We start from the raw sequence: 19,451 nt of genomic DNA on the forward strand, positions 1-19,451 counted from the left end.
TGAAAAGCAAACTTGATGTCTTAAAAGTGATACAAATGTAGAACTTGCATTATTATCAAAAACTACTCTTGAAGAAAGTCAACAGTATCTAAACCAACCTAAAATATGTTGCTAGCTTCTATCCGTATAGTTCACTCATGCAGTAAAGAGATATGGCTTCTAATGATGGATATTTGCTACTAGAGTGTAAATATTATGTTGAGCTGTATCTTTGATGTATGAATGAAACAAACCTGCAATCTTAACCATTGTGAATGATGATAAATAAGTTGGTTCAAACTTGTTCACATGAAATAGACAACCTTTATGATTCTACTTGTTTTAGGCTGTGACGCAACTCACTCAATATCCATACATATATTTTGTGAATACCTGATGAGAATTCTGATTTCACTTTACTTTTATTTTGTGTTTTATATATTTTCAGAACACAGTATCTTTTAAATCTATTTTCTAAATTGTAACGGTTACTAAAATTTGACGAGTCATTAATAAATGAATTGTTATGGTTCAGACTGATCATTCTTTTGACTTAAATTGTTTCTCCAAGTTGGACCCAGTTTCATAAAGCTTTTCAGCAAAAGATATTGCCAAGCGATGGCTCAATTAACTGGGAACCAGTCTGCACCAATGTACCTTGCACATTATTTTAGCTGGTATCCCATTTCTGCTAAGCATGACTTGTCTGTGCTTAGCTTCTTGCCTAACAACTATTAATATGACATGGGGCAGAGGCATGTATATTATATTGTAAAGCAAACAAATCACATTCCTGTTGATCTAAACATTATTTTGTGAGAATAAAGCAGAAGCATTTATTTGATTAAAATAATCTCTTTTCATAAAGCAAATTTTTATTTATTGGTTGTATAACATCGAAACCTTTAAGGGAAAACTGATGATATTAAGCATCTGTGAAATTATAACACCAGTGGTCGATTTCACAAAGAGTTAGGACTACCCTAGGAGATATACAAATTGCATGGATAGTCTTAAGTTAGGACGAGTAACTGGTCCTAACTCGAGATAAGACTAGTCCTAACTCTTTGTGAAATCCACCCCTGCTCATATTCTTAACCTACTAATGAAGTTTTTTGCTCACAGTGTGCTTATACAAGTTCACAGAATTTCTTGCACATTTGCATAATTGAAGTCGCTTGCCAGTTTGTGCTTATACACAGCCAGAGCAAAATGGTGCAGTAAGCAGGACAATGTGAAGTTGAATATGTGGTTAAAAGTTTGGATCTGATAGGGTGCACGTAGTGCAGGTCAAACTTCACACTTGATATATGAACAATCATTGTTGAAAGGAAAATCTTTGATATGATCACTCTCAAAACACTTTATATTAAACAATATATATATAAATAAAAAACACTGTATTAAAGTCATAGAAACATATGTACAAAAAATGTATTATCCATATGAATTAACTCAAATTTCATAAAGTTTCTATAATAATTTTTACAAATCTCTCTGTTCAAAATTTAAACATCAAATCAGGCATTTTTATACATTTATTTGTACAAGCATATATATTCATTTATAAAATACACAACAGAAAGAATTGAACTTTGTTGCTACATTGTAGAAAAACAATATAGTAGCCTGAGACAGAGTAGCAGACTTTGGTGACTCGCCTTTTAAAGACACTGGACACTATTGGTAATTGTCATAGACCAGTCTTCTCACTTGGTGTATCTCAACATATGCATCAAATAACAAACCTGTGAAAATTTTGACTCAATTGGTCGTCGAAGTTGCGAGATAATAATGAAAGAAAAAACCACCCTTGTCACATGAAGTTGTGTGCTTTCAGATGCTTGATTTCGAGATTTCAAATTCTAAATCCGAGGTCTCGAAATCAAATTTTGTGGAAAATAACTTCCTTCTCGAAAACTACATTACTTCAGAGGGAGCCGTTTCTCACAAAGTTTTATGCTATCAACCTCTCCCCATTACTCATTACCAAGTAAGGTTTTATGCTATGAATTATTTTGAGTAATTATCAATAGTGTCCATTGCCTTTAATGACATGAGTGAATGGTCTATGCTGTATAGACAGTGACATTTGAGATACTAAATCCAGCGCAATGGTATATCACTAGTAATTCAATGCTATGAGGGTTTGGGAGGTTACATAGGTAAGTATACACCCCTTGCATAACCTGAAACACAACACAGACACTGAGTTCAAGCGCAAGGAACAGCTATCGTCAAATTATTTGCCTCCTTTGACCCCAGTGACGGCACTTTTCGACCCAAGTAAGGGCACCTTTTGAGCCCAGTGAGGGCACTTTTTGAGCCCAGTGAGGGCACTTTTCGACCCCAGCGAGGGCACTTTTCGACCTCAGCAGGGGCACTTTTTGAGCCCAGTGAGGGCACTTTTCGACCCCAGTGAGGGCACTTTTTGAGCCCAGTGAGGGCGCTTTATGAGCTTGTGACGTCACATGCAAGGGGTCTATACATGTCGAAGTGGGTATAGGATAGTACATGTACTTCAATGCAATGGGTGACCTGGTTTGGTGTAGGATTCCAGATAGTCCTCAAAGCCAGTGGTCATCTAGATGGGTTTGGGATAGTACTTCAATGCAATGGGTGACCTGGTTTGGTGTAGGATTCCAGATAGTCCACAAAGCCAGTGGGTCATCTAGATGGGTTTGGGATAGTACTTCAATGCAATGGGTGACCTGGTTTGGTGTAGGATTCCAGATAGTCCACAAAGCCAGTGGGTCATCTAGATGGGTTTGGGATAGTACTTCAATGCAATGGGTGACCTGGTTTGGTGTAGGATTCCAGATAGTCCTCAAAGCCAGTGGTCATCTAGATGGGTTTGGGATAGTACTTCAATGCAATGGGTGACCTGGTTTGGTGTAGGATTCCAGATAGTCCTCAAAGCCAGTGGTCATCTAGATGGGTTTGGGATAGTACTTCAATGCAATGGGTGACCTGGTTTGGTGTAGGATTCCAGATAGTCCACAAAGCCAGTGGGTCATCTAGATGGGTTTGGGATAGTACTTCAATGCAATGGGTGACCTGGTTTGGTGTAGGATTCCAGATAGTCCACAAAGCCAGTGGGTCATCTAGATGGGTTTGGGATAGTACTTCAATGCAATGGGTGACCTGGTTTGGTGTAGGATTCCAGATAGTCCTCAAAGCCAGTGGGTCATCTAGATGGGTTTGGGATAGTACTTCAATGCAATGGGTGACCTGGTTTGGTGTAGGATTCCAGATAGTCCACAAAGCCAGTGGGTCATCTAGATGGGTTTGGGATAGTACTTCAATGCAATGGGTGACCTGGTTTGGTGTAGGATTCCAGATAGTCCTCAAAGCCAGTGGTCATCTAGATGGGTTTGGGATAGTACTTCAATGCAATGGGTGACCTGGTTTGGTGTAGGATTCCAGATAGTCCACAAAGCCAGTGGGTCATCTAGATGGGTTTGGGATAGTACTTCAATGCAATGGGTGACCTGGTTTGGTGTAGGATTCCAGATAGTCCACAAAGCCAGTGGGTCATCTAGATGGGTTTGGGATAGTACTTCAATGCAATGGGTGACCTGGTTTGCTGTAGGATTCCAGATAGTCTTTCAATACTGTAGGTGGTCTGGGTGTAGGGGGAGGCTTCTGTCCGTGTCTCGTATCTTAAAGAAATTCAAAAATATATCATTAATAATGATGGTTTCATTTTCACAGACACAGAATGTGGTTTCACAAACAGACAGGTTGCATCTTCATTAAATATATGGCTGTTTCTATTGTAATCCCAAAATGCTGTGCCTTGACTACAGGATTTGTAATTATTGAAAATTGTCACAAACAGTTCTAAATTGAAAGCTCACTGATTAAGTTCATGCTTTTGGCAATCATCCATATAGAAACAGATCACCCTCAAATGTAGTCCAAATCAAACTGATGGAATGTTAACCACTTCATGTTGAATGACATATTTTATCTGCAAATCCTTTTTTAGACAGATATACATCGGATGTTTTTTGAAGCCCAAAAATCTTTGGATTTCCTCAATTTGTTGCCGCCAGCCGGACGACCAACATGTACATCTAATCAAACTTTCCATTCTCTAGTAGCATGCACAGGCAGGCACCTACTATGATATGCTTTATTTAACCTGAACGAAGAGGGACAACATATTATGGGAAAACATGCCTTGTAATATCCCTTTTAGGGAGGTTACTGTGTTTAGCCCCCAACTCCTGATATTTGCCCTGTTGTAAAAATGTGGCAAACAAGAATGGCTAGCCTGCCACCATTGTTTGTCATTATATTCAGCTCAATCGGAGGCAAGTCTAAGCCTTCCGAAATTCCAGCAATGATTCAACGATGGTTCACAGGATTTAGCAAATCCCGGTGAGCGCCTACTCAATTTTCCCGGTGCTAATTATAAGAACCTTTGTTGTCTTTTCTTTGACAAGTCAGGGTTTCATTGTGGAAATGATATTTTCAGAAGAAAAAGATTCCTCAAGAAGCTTTGAATAGTTCCACAAAGTTTTTAGTATTTTCCTGCAAGGTATGTAGGACTCCGTTTGAATTATGAGACCTACTCCTTTTACATAGCACCAAAAACTCCAGCCTACAATATTTATAATACTGTATGAGTGCTCTGTACAACTCAAGTAACCACTGCAAACCTTATAATGGTTGGAGGTCACTATGCCAATCATGAATAGCTCTTAAAAGCCAGATCATATGTTCACAGGTTATTACTCCGTTATGTTAATTGAAAACTAGAGGATGGGAATTAATTATACTCTTCATCAAGTATGTCAGAATTTCAATTATGCTTACTTTGTGGTCTCCTCTGTGCTACATTACTGAGAAACTGAGCAAGCAGCACTAACTCATGATGAAGTTTCTCCGTAATTTCAGCTATTTTTTGCTCTCTGTTGTCAGTGCGTTCCTGTAATTCAGTAATATCATCCAGTAGTAAACGATCACGATCTGAAGAATCTTTCTGCATACTTTTCTCTCTTTGCCATCCCGCAACAAGTTTATCTGGTTAAAACATTCAAAATATTCAATATCGATACTCTTTTACTTTCAATAGTAGAAACTAAACAATGCAGCTTTTATGGGTTGCAGTGTTGTCAAAAATCTGTGGGGGGGGGGACAAACAGTCTAAATTATGCTGTCAAATAAAAAATGAAGCCTTCAAAGCTATACATGCTTTGTTGTTAAAATGACCTTGATAAAATAGGGAGACCAACAACATTAGGGACCCTTTTGCCCAGCCGCAAAATGAAATTGGAAAAACACACAAATAAAATGGTTTTACAACACAAAATTGACACCAGAACACAACAAGCCTCAAGAGGAAATTAATGTCTTTGTACTGCGCAGCTCCGTATAGTACCATGGTTGCTAATGGTAGAGTACCCTGCCTGTTAATGGTATAGTACATCGATGTTGGTGCGACTTTCTAGTAAAACTAAGACATATCACCTAAACCAATCACAATGCAGGATATTTATAAGCGGTGTTATAAAATAATATATAAACTGAATTATTTCCGCCAAAAATACTGTCAATATTGTTACCTCTTTGAAGTACAAGTTTATCTTGAAGAGAGTCCTTCAACACGAGGTTTACGTCACTCTGATGTCCGATAGATTTACAATCCTCATCCAGTTTGCTGATACCCTGGTAATGTAAAACACAAACATTGTAAATTTATATACATAAAAATAGGTACATTTATAAATAAACAGCAATGCACCCCCCCCCCCTGCGCCATTCAGCAATGATGTTGACCTGGTTCTTAATAATTTACCTCGACTTTGTCTCGGTAAAATTATCAAGAACCAGGCCTCGTTGGGATTAAACCACTTGTTGAAAACCTCTTCACCACACATTAATTCCCTTACTAGTGTACATGGGTTTAATCACACACCAGGGTCGACCATGTTGTCCACACAGATTAGCAGTGAATAACATGACAGTTAGCATGACATATGACCTAAACTTTATGCCTGTATTCTCTGATGTGCAATCAGCCCTCTTCAGGACTGATCAAATTAGATTTCTTTCTTTTTTTCTCCTCTCTTTAATTATTAGTCAGTTGTACTGTAACTCAAAAGAGAAAACAAAGTTTGGCTGTCAACTGAATTCTTGAATAATTTCAGTGTTGGGTTGTTTCCTTTGATGGTAAGATTGTGAACCTCCAACATGTGAAAGACAAACCACAGTGAGCTTTAGCCTGCTTCTTAACTACCATTTCCATGGCCACTACCCTGGGGTATCTGGAGTTGACAATGCATGATCATAGTAGGACTATTATTAGTCTGTAGTTATTTTGCCAGGAGAGACATACAGAGTGCAGAATACCATTGGGTGGTTTTATGTCTGCCTAGTGAGTACACTTACTACTTGGAATTTCTGATTTTCCATGATAACTGTATTGAGTTTCCTGCCTGCTTGGTAGATGTCTTCTTCAATCCTTTCTAGCTCCTTTGCTTGCTCCTTCATCTTAGACAGTGCTCTTGTTCTTTGGTGTTTCAATTCCTGCCGTAGTACCACCTGATAACAAAATAAAAGTTCAATATTTGATTTTTTTTTCAGGTCAAGGTATGAGTTCTACTCTACATTTTTACGTCAAATACAATATGAAGGAAAGAAACTTCAGGGATTGGGTAGGGAATCAAGTAAATTCTAAGTTGCTGAAGGTACCCAGGTAAGCTTTTTCTGGATTCTTACTGGGATTCATTGTTTGAAATTTAAGTGGTAAACAGCTAGGTAAGCTTTGTCCTTATACACAGCTAGGAAACTTGACAGGTATTAGGTACAAGGTCAACTCTTTTTCTTACTACTGCCTTTTTTTCTCTGAATAAAATTAGAATAATATAGATCAAAAAGTGCTTACAAAACGTGTCTGTGTCTCTGTTTTTAGGCACACAGACACTATTTTCACCCCTCAAAACACCAAAAGCTCATAGCTCAGACCCCAACTGGGGTAACAGAAATTTTCCAAGTAAATTTAGAAGATTGATATGGATCTAAATTGTTTAAAAAGTGTGTCTGTTTCTCTGCTTAAAGCCGGCCCCTGTACACCAACCGTTTTATGGACCCCCCCCCCCAACCACTCCTTGATGTGATATCCTCAGTTGTACCCCTCCCCCCAATCACAAAATCCTGGATCTGCCCCCTGTAATACACTAACATGTAGTACTTAGGTCTACAAATCACTTATTGACCCTTTGAGAAGATGAAGACCATTATAAATATACAGTTTGACAGTTAAAACAACCACTGCAGTAGTACATTAAGGGTGCTTTTAAAACAGTCCAGATCTTTACAAACTTTGGATCACAGTCAACATACTTTTGTTACTCACACAATTTGAAATAAATAGAATTAACAAAAGTTGTGCTGATGGAATTAGACAATTAAAGACACTGTTAAATTATATTATCAAACAATTCTTCCAATACTATGAGAATCATAGACCTTTCATGCATTGTATATATTATTATTATGTGAAATTGGGAGCAAAATTAAGAAATGTGCTGAACGGCAAACATGTTGATACATTTTGGTTGATATTGTTAGTTGTTACTTAGTTGATATTGTTAGTTGTTAGTAGGAATCGTTGGGATAGAAACAAGTAAATATGATCAACCTGTGGTGCCAAGGTTGTAGAACTCTTCTTTCCAAGAGGCTGTATTGCATGAAGGGGTTGTACAATACAATCAATACACAGTACAAGTTAATCTCCAAATATACAATCGGTAATCATCAAATACTAAATCACCACTTTAAGCAGCAACATATAGTGTGTACCTCAGGTTAGTTAAAAGTGTTTTATATACATGTAGTTCTTTGATAGATTTTAAAGCAGTTAAAGGAGTAGTTAAATTAATTTACATTAACTTTGTTTTTCTTACAATTATACAGTCCACAACCATTTATCTTCAAAATTCTTTAGGTTCGGGTGTATAGTCCAGAGTTTTACAATGTAAACCACAATTTTAATAATTTAGGGATTTTATTCACCCAATATGAAATGTAATTTTCTCACAACCCAAAAGCACCTTTTTTAGATTCATTCATGTATTCAGTGTAGAATAATTAAGTAATTAAATCTTACAAAGAGTGTACTCTGAATCATTCCTGTCATTATCCCTTCCTTCATTAATTGTTTTGAAAAAAAAATCCAGTTTGCATAAACAATAAATAAAATGAAATAAAAGAACAATTAATTACGGTATGAAACAGAAAAGTTGAACGATGTAAAACACTTTACTAAAACTGATTTGGAACTGCAAGATGGAGGCACATCCCTACGTAACCTTGAGCAGATCGTAGCATTGTCAGTCGAGGAATTTAGATTGTTACACTTATCAACATCATTTTCATTTTCATTTAAATCCTGTGATGACCCTTATATGAGCACCTAAAAAATCTGTCAAACCAACTAATAAGATTCAATTGGCCTCAGTGGTTTACTACTTATTAAAAAAATTTAACACCAACAAAAGCCACCCAAACAATTTTAGCCAGCTTGCATCATCTCTAAAATGAATTCCTCAGTTATGTGCATGCAACAAACATATAGAAGCTTCATACATGCAACTTGTGCATCTAGAATCAACAATGTTCAACGGGTAATGTTGTATCTAACAAGAGAGATGCCCTCTACTACTGCACAGTGCAATTTGTTTCTACATCTAACTTGTGCATCTAGAATCAACAATGTTCAATGGGTAATGTTGTATCTAACAAGAGAGATGCTCTCTACTGCACAGTGCAATTTGTTTCTACATCTAACTTGTGCATCTAGAATCAACAATGTTCAATGGGTAATGTTGTATCTAACAAGAGAGATGCTCTCTACTGCACAGTGCAATTTGTTTCTACATCTAACTTGTGCATCTAGAATCAACAATGTTCAATGGGTAATGTTGTATCTAACAAGAGAGATGCTCTCTACTGCACAGTGCAATTTGTTTCTACATCTAACTTGTGCATCTAGAATCAACAATGTTCAATGGGTAATGTTGTATCTAACAAGAGAGATGCTCTCTACTGCACAGTGCAATTTGTTTCTACATCTAACTTGTGCATCTAGAATCAACAATGTTCAATGGGTAATGTTGTATCTAACAAGAGAGATGCTCTCTACTGCACAGTGCAATTTGTTTCTACATCTAACTTGTGCATCTAGAATCAACAATGTTCAATGGGTAATGTTGTATCTAACAAGAGAGATGCTCTCTACTGCACAGTGCAATTTGTTTCTACATCTAACTTGTGCATCTAGAATCAACAGTGTTCAATGGGTAATGTTGTATTTAACAAGAGAGATGCTCTCTACTACACAGTGCAATTTGTTTCTTCATCTAACTTGTGCATCTAGAATCAACAATGTTCAACGGGTAATGTTGTATCTAACAAGAGAGATGCCCTCTACTACACAGTGCATCATTGTGCATCATGCTTACAGTGTTTGACACCACTATAGATTCTAAATACTGGAGACAATATTTGTTCTGTTTGTAATCTTACCGATGGATTGCTGAGTTTGACTATCTCCTTTTTACCTCTGGCCGCTGCATCTTCCAAACTGCTCCTCTGGTTCTTCAATTCTAATAAAGAAATAGAAAAAATCAACAATGCCGATCATAGAGTGCCTAAAATAGCTCTATTACCCCGGGCATGATTTTCATGTTCCCTGACTACACAGTGATAATGACAATGTGAAATGATATCCTAACGGGGAGCACACCAGAATGTCCTCCAAGCATCAGTTGGGTACATTGAAACATGAAAGCAATCCTTCATAAGTATCACTTAAGCCTGGACGATATGACGATAATATTGTCACGATACGATATTGAAAACAAAATCACCAATATCGATGTTGGTTTTGAATTTATCGAAATATCGTCTCAAAACAATATTTTTTTTCATAGACGATATTTTTCAAAATATCGAGTATTTTCCCACGGATTTCTTACAATCTCACAGGCAAATAAGATTTGTTAGGGCTGATGCCGTCTTTTACGACTTCGAATGAAAGTTGTGGCTGAACGCATACCTTGTAAACATCATCATATCTAGACATGGTGGTCTCTCTTTGCAGCGCTGAAGCATGACCAACCTTCTTGAACCGTTTATGTGCTGTGTGAATACCCGGAGCAGTATCTATCACCTCGATCCCACTGTTATTATGGTACTTTATTATTAGGGGATGCATGAACTGAGTGCTGCCGTGGCCAAGCATGGGTGCAAAGCTGTAGGGGAATTTCCCTTGGCCAGAAACACCACGTAGCAGTATTTATCACCTCGATCCCACGGTTATTCTAACAAATTAATATTAGGGAATGAATGAACCGAGTGTTTCCGTGCCCACAAGTGGGTGCAAAGCTGTAGGGGAAATTCCCTTGACCAGAAATCACCACGTTGTCGTCAGGAAATGTCGGACCATGTCGGACGCACTGAAAATACGCGTCCAACTACTTGCCGTCAACTCAATGTCAACTCGCTAGGTGCCGTAAACTCACCATCAAAACATCCAGTAATATATTTAAAATCCACAAAAGAGTCATAGAAATGTAAAGTATTAGCCAAAAGAGAATTTTTACTAGTTTTGGTTACATTTCGGTAATAAAATGAGGTTTTTTTTTATTGTGAAAAAAATTATCTTGAGGCGGCAAAAGCTGTCGGCCGCCATCTTGCTTCTTCACAGAGCTTGTATTGTACATCATGGACAACAGAGGGCGCTTTCCTGCATTTGGAACTGTTTTGGCCATACAGCTATATAAAATAGCATCGGTCGTGTTGACGGTGAGTTGACCAACACAAGCGAATCGACTGTGAATATCCATGCACAGCTATAGTGATGATTGTGAACCCATTGGAATAAAAATAGCGGCACCAGGTTTTTCCTCCATGGGTTTTTAGAGATCGCAACACTCCAATCGATTGAGGTACAAATATGATTTAATTGCTTAAGAGCCAGTGATGTAAAAAAAAAATATTACGTTTTCTGTTTCATGGAATATGGATGTAATGTTAATTCAGTAATTTTCATCAAGGCGGTTTGAATAAAATTTATCTAATTTACGCAGTCCATTTATTTATTATTATTTTTTTATATACACAACAGTCATGTTTTGTTTGTCTTGTCTTCGTCCTTGCGGTAAAACTGTTTTTGGCGTGCGATTGAGCCATTGTTGTCCCCTTCTGAAGGGTACTTTCAATTTTCAAAAATCCTCACGATATATCGTCATATCGGTGATATTTGTTGCAATATGCATAAAGTTGTTTATTGACCTTTGACCTTTCGTGTGTTGCATTAAACGTTCCCGGATGTTAGCTTAAACCAGTGACTCGTGTCTACAATCTTGTGCACCTAAAATCATTGTTTACTAATTAAAGTATGAAGCATAGCATATTGAAACATGGTGGCAGCGGTGAAGTATTCATCATAGAACTCTAAGTTACGCTTCTCTATAATGAAAAACTGAAGAGAACCCGTCCAGGAGAAAAGCAAAAAAAGGACAACCGATCAGTCCGTGAGCCCATCTATGATCTATCTACACGCGTCCGTGAACCACCGTTCTGCACTACACTACACTCGTCCGTGGATGTGTACGTCGCCCGTAAGTTGTAGTTTAAACTCTTAAACCGTGTTGATGTTTAGCAATGTTGATAGTCACCAAAACCAATAAAAGTGACGGGAAAGTGATTGTACTTAAAATAGTAGGAAAACGTACAAGAAATATGCAATCTGAATCTCACTGAACTGATGATAAATGCATACCTACTCAGTACTTTCACTCGCCATGCTAAAAATAACACACTCTCGACTCGTGAGATAGGGCTCCCTTCATGAACATTGTAAACTACATCTGTACCGCTCACTGACATCTACGCAACTGACTAGTGCTCGTATTTACGTTGCTGTTTTGGCATAACAAATAAATATAAAAAATGGCTTGTGCTAAACCCCTCACCCATGTGTCTCCCCCACCTCAACTAAAGCTCAAAGAAAATGCAATCGAAGAGTGGAAAATGTTTAAACAGATGTACTCCAACTACTGCATTATAACTGAACTGAGCAAACATGACAAGGCATATCAAAAGGCAGTATTCCTTCACTCTATGGGCCCTGCTGGGGTAAAGATCTTCAATAGCCTGACCTTCTCTGAAGATGATGATAAAGATGATATCACCCTCATCACACAGAAACTTGATCAATACATCATTGGTGAAGTAAATGAAACATATGAGCGATATATGTTCAATAAAAGGGACCAAGAAGCATCAGAATCTATAGAGGCTTATCTATCAGCTCTCCGTGAACTTGCCAAAACATGCAACTTTTGTGATTGTTTACAAGACAGCCTACTTCGTGACCGAATTGTTCTCGGGATCCGTGACTCACACACACGTAAACTGCTGCTACAGAAACGCAAACTCACTCTAAAGATGGCTCTTGACATCTGCAAGTCAGCTGAAGCAACCACATTTCAGCTGAAATCTTTTGGTGAAACCGAAACTGAGGCTGTCCACAAAGTTAGTGACTGGAAAACTAAGAAGGATACATCAGCTAAACACACAGGGAAACTCCCCACCATCACATGCAAATTCTGTGCTCGCAAACATCTGAGAAAAAAAGAACTCTGCCCTGCATGGGGAAAAACCTGTAGCTTATGCAAACGAGACAACCACTTCAAGCAATGCTGCAAGTTCAACAAAGAGACACGCAAAGTTCACGCACTAGATGACGCCCACGTGTATGGCTCTAATGAATCATTAGACTCTAGTGGCACTGAATCCATCAACTGTGTAGAGATTGCTGTCAATGCTGTCGAAAACACCAAAGGTGCTCTCTTTGCTGAAATGATGCTTGATGGCAAATCAATGAAGTTTCAAATAGACTCAGGAGCTACCGTCAATGTTTTGCCAAGGAAATATGTGACTGAATCCACAATTCAACCACACAACCTCACACTTAAGATGTACAACCAGTTCACGCTGAAAGCTGTTGGCAAGACAAAAGTCATCTTGCGCAACCCCCAAAATAAGAAGAAATACAGGGTTGAATTTGTGGTGATTGAACCAAACTCCTTCACTCCCCTCCTCAGCCGCAATGCTGCTGAACGCATGTCACTGATCACAGTCAACTATGACAACTTCAGACTACTGCACTCAGTAAACGTCACATCCACTGAAGGCATTCTTGCAGAATATGATGATGTATTCAAAGGCAAACTTCCAGGTTCTCTACCAGGACTAGTCCACCTCCACATTGCAGAAGACGCAAGACCAGTGCAATGCTCACCTAAGAAAGTACCAGTGTCACTAAAACACAAAGTCAAGACAGGACTAGCACAACTGGTTAAAGATGACATTCTTGCACCAGTTGATGAACCTACTGAATGGTGTAGTCGCATGGCAGTGACAGCAAAGAAAACCTCGAATGATCTGCGATACTGTATCGATCCCCGTCCACTGAACAAAGTACTACAAAGAGAGTTGTACGAATTGCCCGTTATGGAAGACATCTTACCAGAACTTTCCAGAGCTAAAATTTTCTCTAAACTGGACCTCCGATCTGGATATCTACATTGTGTGCTTGACGACCAGAGTAGTCTGCTCACTACCATGACACCGTTTGGTAGATACAGATGGAAAAGACTCCCATTTGGTCTGAAAGTCAGCTCTGAAATATTTCAGAAACGCCTCCACCAAGCGATTGCTGACCTTGACGGCATTGAATGCGTTGCCGATGACATCATTGTTTTTGGTGTTGGCGATACAACCGATGAGGCAGAACAGAGCCACAATGCAAGGCTAAAACAACTCATCCAGAGATGCAGAGAAAAAGGCATCAAACTCAATGGAGAAAAGTCTGAGATCAAATCTCAAAGCATCACCTTCCTAGGACACGTTGTCACCAGTGAAGGTCTAAAAATTGATGCAAAAAAGGTTGAAGCCATCACCAAAATGAGTAATCCAACCAACCCCGTAGAAGTACAACGACTCCAAGGAAGTGTCACATACTTGGCCAAATTCCTCCCAAGATTATCCGAGGTATTTGAACCAATCAGAAGACTCACAAGAAAAGGTGCAGAATGGCAGTGGACTGAAGAACACAACAGAGCAATGTCTGATGTAAAAACACTGGTTACAACTGCACCAATACTGGCCTACTACAATCCAAAGAGAGATGTAACCATACAATGTGATGCCAGTAAAACAGGTCTCGGTGCGGCTATCCTACAAGAAGGAAAACCAATTGCTTATGCAAGTAGGGCATTGACCCCAACTGAACAGAGATATGCCCAGATTGAGAAAGAGGCTCTTGCAATCGTGTTCGCACTTGAACGATTCCACCAGTACACCTTTGGTCAAAAAATTCTAGTTGAAAGTGACCATAAACCGCTCGAGACAATTGTCAAGAAACCACTTCATCGTGCCCCAAGACGTCTCCAAGGCATGCTGATGAGAATGTTGAACTACGACATAGAAATTGTTTGGAAGAAAGGCACGGAAATGCATCTTGCAGATATGCTGTCCAGATCCTACCTACCGTACACTGATGAATCAGATGACTTTGCTCAGGTCAACCTGGTTGATAGCCTTAGCATGGGACCAGACAGACTACGACAAATAAAAGAAGAAACGGACAAAGATGAATCACTGCAACTACTGAAAGTGGTGATCCAACAAGGGTGGCCCGATGAGAAAGACTTCCTTCCATCCCAAACACTACCTTACTTCAACGTTCGTGACGAACTCTCCCTTTCTGATGGTCTTGTGTTCCGAGGGGAGCGCATCGTAATACCAAGCTCACTCAGGAAAGAAATGATAAAGACAGTTCACAACTCTCATCTTGGTGTTGAAAGTTCCCTCAGGAGAGCTCGTGAATGTCTATTCTGGCCAGGCATGTCTGCTGAGATAAAGCAGTTTGTATCAAAGTGTGATGCTTGTAGATCATATGAGACAAAAAACCAGAAGGAAACACTCATGCCTCATGATCTACCAAACCGCCCCTGGGAGAAAATTGGAGCCAATCTTCTAGAGTATGATGGTAAGGACTACCTAATCACTGTTGACTATTTGTCCAACTTCTGGGAAATAGACAGACTCCACGACCTGACCTCAAAAACTGTCATAAAAAAGTTGAAGTCTCACTTCGCAAGATATGGCATACCAAACTCGGTAATCAGCGACAATGGTGGTCAGTTCACGTCCGATGAGTTCAAGAAATTCTCCAAAGTTTGGGATTTTGAACATTTCACTATCTCCCCCAAACATAGCCAATCTAATGGTAAAGTGGAGTCTGCGGTGAAGGCTGCAAAAAGACTACTGAAAAAGTGCAAGACAGCCAACTCTGACCCATACATGGCACTTCTTGAACTGAGAAATACTCCAACTCAAGGAATCAGCAGCAGTCCTGCACAAAGACTGCATAGCCGAAGAACCAGAACCCTTCTACCCACATCTAACAGCCTGTTAGTACCTAGAGGAAGAGACATCATGGAAAGTGAGCGAGCTAAAATGAAACATCTACAGAGAAAACAGTCGGACAACTACAACAAACATGCAAAAGACTTGCCATCGTTGGCAGAAGGAGATGTTGTACGACTAAAACCATTCCGCTCTGGAGAAAAACAATGGCCACGGGCTGTTGTAAGCAAGAGACTGGACGAGAGATCCTACGAAATCGAAACCCAACAAGGACAGACCTTGAGACGCAATCGTGTTGACCTGAAGAAAACGCATGAAGAACCACCAGTAATGCATGGTCACACAAACATGAGACACTTGCATGCCCCGACCCCCACTGACCAATGCATTACAAAGGAAACCATCCTACCCCCACAGAGTCACCCAGACCCACATGTATCTGATGGATCTGGAACACCGAAACAACCCACACGGAAACAACCCACACGCATCCCTGAAATGGAACACCCCCCAGGAATGCATCAAACAATTGACCCAAACCCTCAACAAGAGACAATTGAACTGAAAGACTTGCCAAAAACCAGATCTGGTAGAATGATCAAAGAACCTAGCAGACTAAAGGACTATGTTAAATACTGAGAACTGAGTTCAAAGCAAAACAAGATGCTGTTCGCAAATTGACAACAGTTGCTTGAGTTTATATTCTAAAAAAAAATTGTTTTGTTCAAACCAAAAAAGGCGTTTTAAGCAGTTGAGAGGGTATTTTGGTTTCTCACTAAAAAAAAAAAAAGTTAGGAGAAATCCCTCATTTTGTTTGACTAGAGAAAACAAATTGTTTCTCTATTTTTCCACCTGTTTTTTTTTTTTTCTTTCTTCTTTTTTGGAGAAAACATGATTTAATGCATGTCTAAAATAATTTGTTTTTCCCAGTGTTCAAGTTGGAGTTAAATTGTTGTGGCTTTCAAACAATGCTCCTTCCTCAAAAAGAGGAGGATGTTGCAATATGCATAAAGTTGTTTATTGACCTTTGACCTTTTGTGTGTTGCATTAAACGTTCCCGGATGTTAGCTTAAACCAGTGACTCGTGTCTACAATCTTGTGCACCTAAAATCATTGTTTACTAACTAAAGTATGAAGCATAGCATATTGAAACAATATTTACCTGACGATATATCGCCAGTCAAAATTTTCGATATCGTCCAGGGTTAGTATCACTGATTAAAAATTAGTTTCCCATAAAACAAACTATTCCCATAAAAAATTGCTGTGAGAAATTAGAAAACAGCATATGATTACTCTAAACGTCACTTTGATGAAATAAGCCTGAAATGAACCAGCACACAAATCCCTGATAAAATGAACTTCAACTGTTTTTGGTTGTTTTCAACATAGGTTGTATGGTATTTATTCAATACCAGAGGATTGGAAATACTTTATTCCCATCACGTAATAAGATTTTAAGTTGAATGGAAGTACAAATTACTTGAGTTCCAGAAATAAACATCTACAAGAAAGACATACAACCTACAATTTTGAGAATGATTTGCACTGAGACATGCAATATTTTCAAGATTCTTTTTATTTTGCTATAACAATTCTTCTACCCACTTTGAGTTTCTTTTGTAAGCACTTGACACTGGGTGCTGTGTATACAAGCAAACTTTTCATGGACAAAAACTGTTTGTGTAAGGCAGTCAGTTGATTTGATAACATGCCCAGAACATTATGCATAGTACAAGGTGAATGGCAGGAACCAGTCTGGACATTACATTGCATGCATTGTTGGTGCTCTGCTTCATTTGTCCCATATAATAAATTCAGGACAAAGGGTACTTCTATTCATTCTCAAACCTCTTCAAGGTTTATTGGTTAATTCGATATCCTTACCAATAATAATAATAATAATAATATTTAAAAAGACTTGTAATGCGTCAGACAAGAATTACAAGAGATCATCAATAGGCGGCCCTTATTGTTTGTCACTTTTTATGGCATGGGTGGTAAGTCTGATATTCCAGCATGTCATGACCGTAGCTAATGGCCAAAACTCTGCCTGTTTCACGATGTTCAAAATTCACAAATCCTCAAATGAATACAAAAATACAGTGCATATGATTAAAATAATTCTTATCTTTACTTTGTTTAATCTAGTTTCATTGTTACAATGTTTTTTGTAAAGTAGAATTTCAGAACTATCACAAATGTACTTTAAGGGCTAAGAAGGTGACTATAGGACATTAAGACATTCTGCATTGGGATACTGTACTTACGGACAACACTCTTCTTCTTAGCTTCATACTCCTTAGTCTTCTCGTCAAACAGCTTTTCCAGTTCATCATAACCAGGGGTACTTTCTTTAATTTGATGCGTTTTTTCAGATCGATCCTTTTCAAGACCTTCCTGTGTTTTCTGCAAAAATTGAGATATTTATAATATTTAGAAATGATACAGGGTGTATGAACATCATTGATCAATTCACCCTCTTCCCCCTTAGTTATGCCATTCTACATTTGCAGGGGCAACCTCACTACTAATGTTTTTTGTTTTCTATTTCAATTCAATTCAATATTCTGAGTTGCTTAAGCCTGTATATAGTGGGCTACAGGCCAATTGGTTAGAGCATAATGTGAATCATTTCAGGGAGAACACCAACTTTAGGGCTAGATAGCTTAGTTGGTAGAGTGCCTGCCTGCTAATCCCAAAGTCACAAAACTAGGGCTACATTTAGATAGCTTAGTTGGTAGAGTGCCTGCTAATCCCAAACTCACAACACTAGGGCTAGATAGCTTAGTTGGTAGAGTGCCTGCCTGCTAATCCCAAAGTCACAACACTAGGGCTACATAGCTTAGTTGGTAGAGTGCCTGCTAATCCCAAAGTCACAACACTAGGGCTAGATAGCTTAGTTGGTAGAGTGCCTGCTAATCCCAAACTCACAACACTAGGGCTAGATAGCTTAGTTGGTAGAGTGCCTGCTAATCCCAAAGTCACAACACTAGGGCTAGATAGCTTAGTTGGTAGAGTGCCTGCTAATCCCAAAGTCACAACACTAGGGCTAGATAGCTTAGTTGGTAAAGTGCCTGCCTGCTAATCCCAAAGTCTTAACAAGCTAGATAGCTTAGTTGGTTGAGTGCCTGCCTGCTAATCCCAAAGTCACAACACTAGGGCTAAATAGCTTAGTTGGTAGAGTGCCTGCCTGCTAATCCCAAAGTCACAACACTAGGGCTAGATAGCTTAGTTGGTAGAGTGCCTGCTAATCCCAAAGTCACAACACTAGGGCTAGATAGCTTAGTTGGTAGAGTGCCTGCCTGCTAATCCCAAAGTCACAACACTAGGGCTAGATAGCTTAGTTGGTAGAGTGCCTGCCTGCTAATCCCAAAGTCACAACACTAGGGCTAGATAGCTTAGTTGGTAGAGTGCCTGCTAATCCCAAAGTCACAACACTAGGGCTAGATAGCTAAGTTGGTAAAGTGCCTGCCTGCTAATCCCAAAGTCTTAACAAGCTAGATAGCTTAGTTGGTTGAGTGCCTGCCTGCTAATCCCAAAGTCACAACACTAGGGCTAGATAGCTTAGTTGGTAGAGTGCCTGCCTGCTAATCCCAAAGTCACAACACTAGGGCTAGATAGCTTAGTTGGTAGAGTGCCTGCTAATCCCAAAGTCACAACACTAGGGCTAGATAGCTTAGTTGGTAGAGTGCCTGCCTGCTAATCCCAAAGTCACAACACTAGGGCTAGATAGCTTAGTTGGTAGAGTGCCTGCCTGCTAATCCCAAAGTCACAACACTAGCGCTAGATAGCTTAGTTGGTAGAGTGCCTGCCTGCTAATCCCAAAGTCACAACACTAGGGCTAGATAGCTTAGTTGGTAGAGTGCCTGCCTGCTAATCCCAAAGTCACAACACTAGGGCTAGATAGCTTAGTTGGTAGAGTGCCTGCCTGCTAATCCCAAAGTCACAACACTAGGGCTAGATAGCTTAGTTGGTAGAGTGCCTGCCTGCTAATCCCAAAGTCACAACACTAGGGC

At 39.2% G+C, this 19,451-nt stretch overlaps 1 protein-coding gene across 2 annotated transcripts in view; it reads right to left on the reverse strand.

The window, feature by feature from the left end:
- Nucleotides 1–12: 12 nt before the first annotated feature.
- The window catches only part of LOC139944342 (uncharacterized), a 42,089-nt gene continuing 22,650 nt past the window's right edge, over nucleotides 13–19,451 (reverse strand). Inside the window, exons 17-23 of one of the 2 annotated variants that reach the window (XM_071941346.1) lie at nucleotides 17,703–17,841; nucleotides 9,517–9,596; nucleotides 7,631–7,669; nucleotides 6,379–6,531; nucleotides 5,553–5,655; nucleotides 4,804–5,010; nucleotides 13–3,641 (exon numbers count right to left, since the gene is read on the reverse strand). In XM_071941346.1, coding sequence (XP_071797447.1) covers nucleotides 3,541–3,641; nucleotides 4,804–5,010; nucleotides 5,553–5,655; nucleotides 6,379–6,531; nucleotides 7,631–7,669; nucleotides 9,517–9,596; nucleotides 17,703–17,841 — 822 coding nt within the window. In that variant the 3' untranslated portion in view covers nucleotides 13–3,540. The remainder of the gene's footprint in view (nucleotides 3,642–4,803; nucleotides 5,011–5,552; nucleotides 5,656–6,378; nucleotides 6,532–7,630; nucleotides 7,670–9,516; nucleotides 9,597–17,702; nucleotides 17,842–19,451) is intronic. The other variant, XM_071941352.1, reaches the window with a different exon arrangement.

The sequence above is a fragment of the Asterias amurensis genome, chromosome 1 (assembly GCF_032118995.1).
Source record: "Asterias amurensis chromosome 1, ASM3211899v1".
Lineage (NCBI taxonomy): Eukaryota > Metazoa > Echinodermata > Asteroidea > Forcipulatida > Asteriidae > Asterias > Asterias amurensis.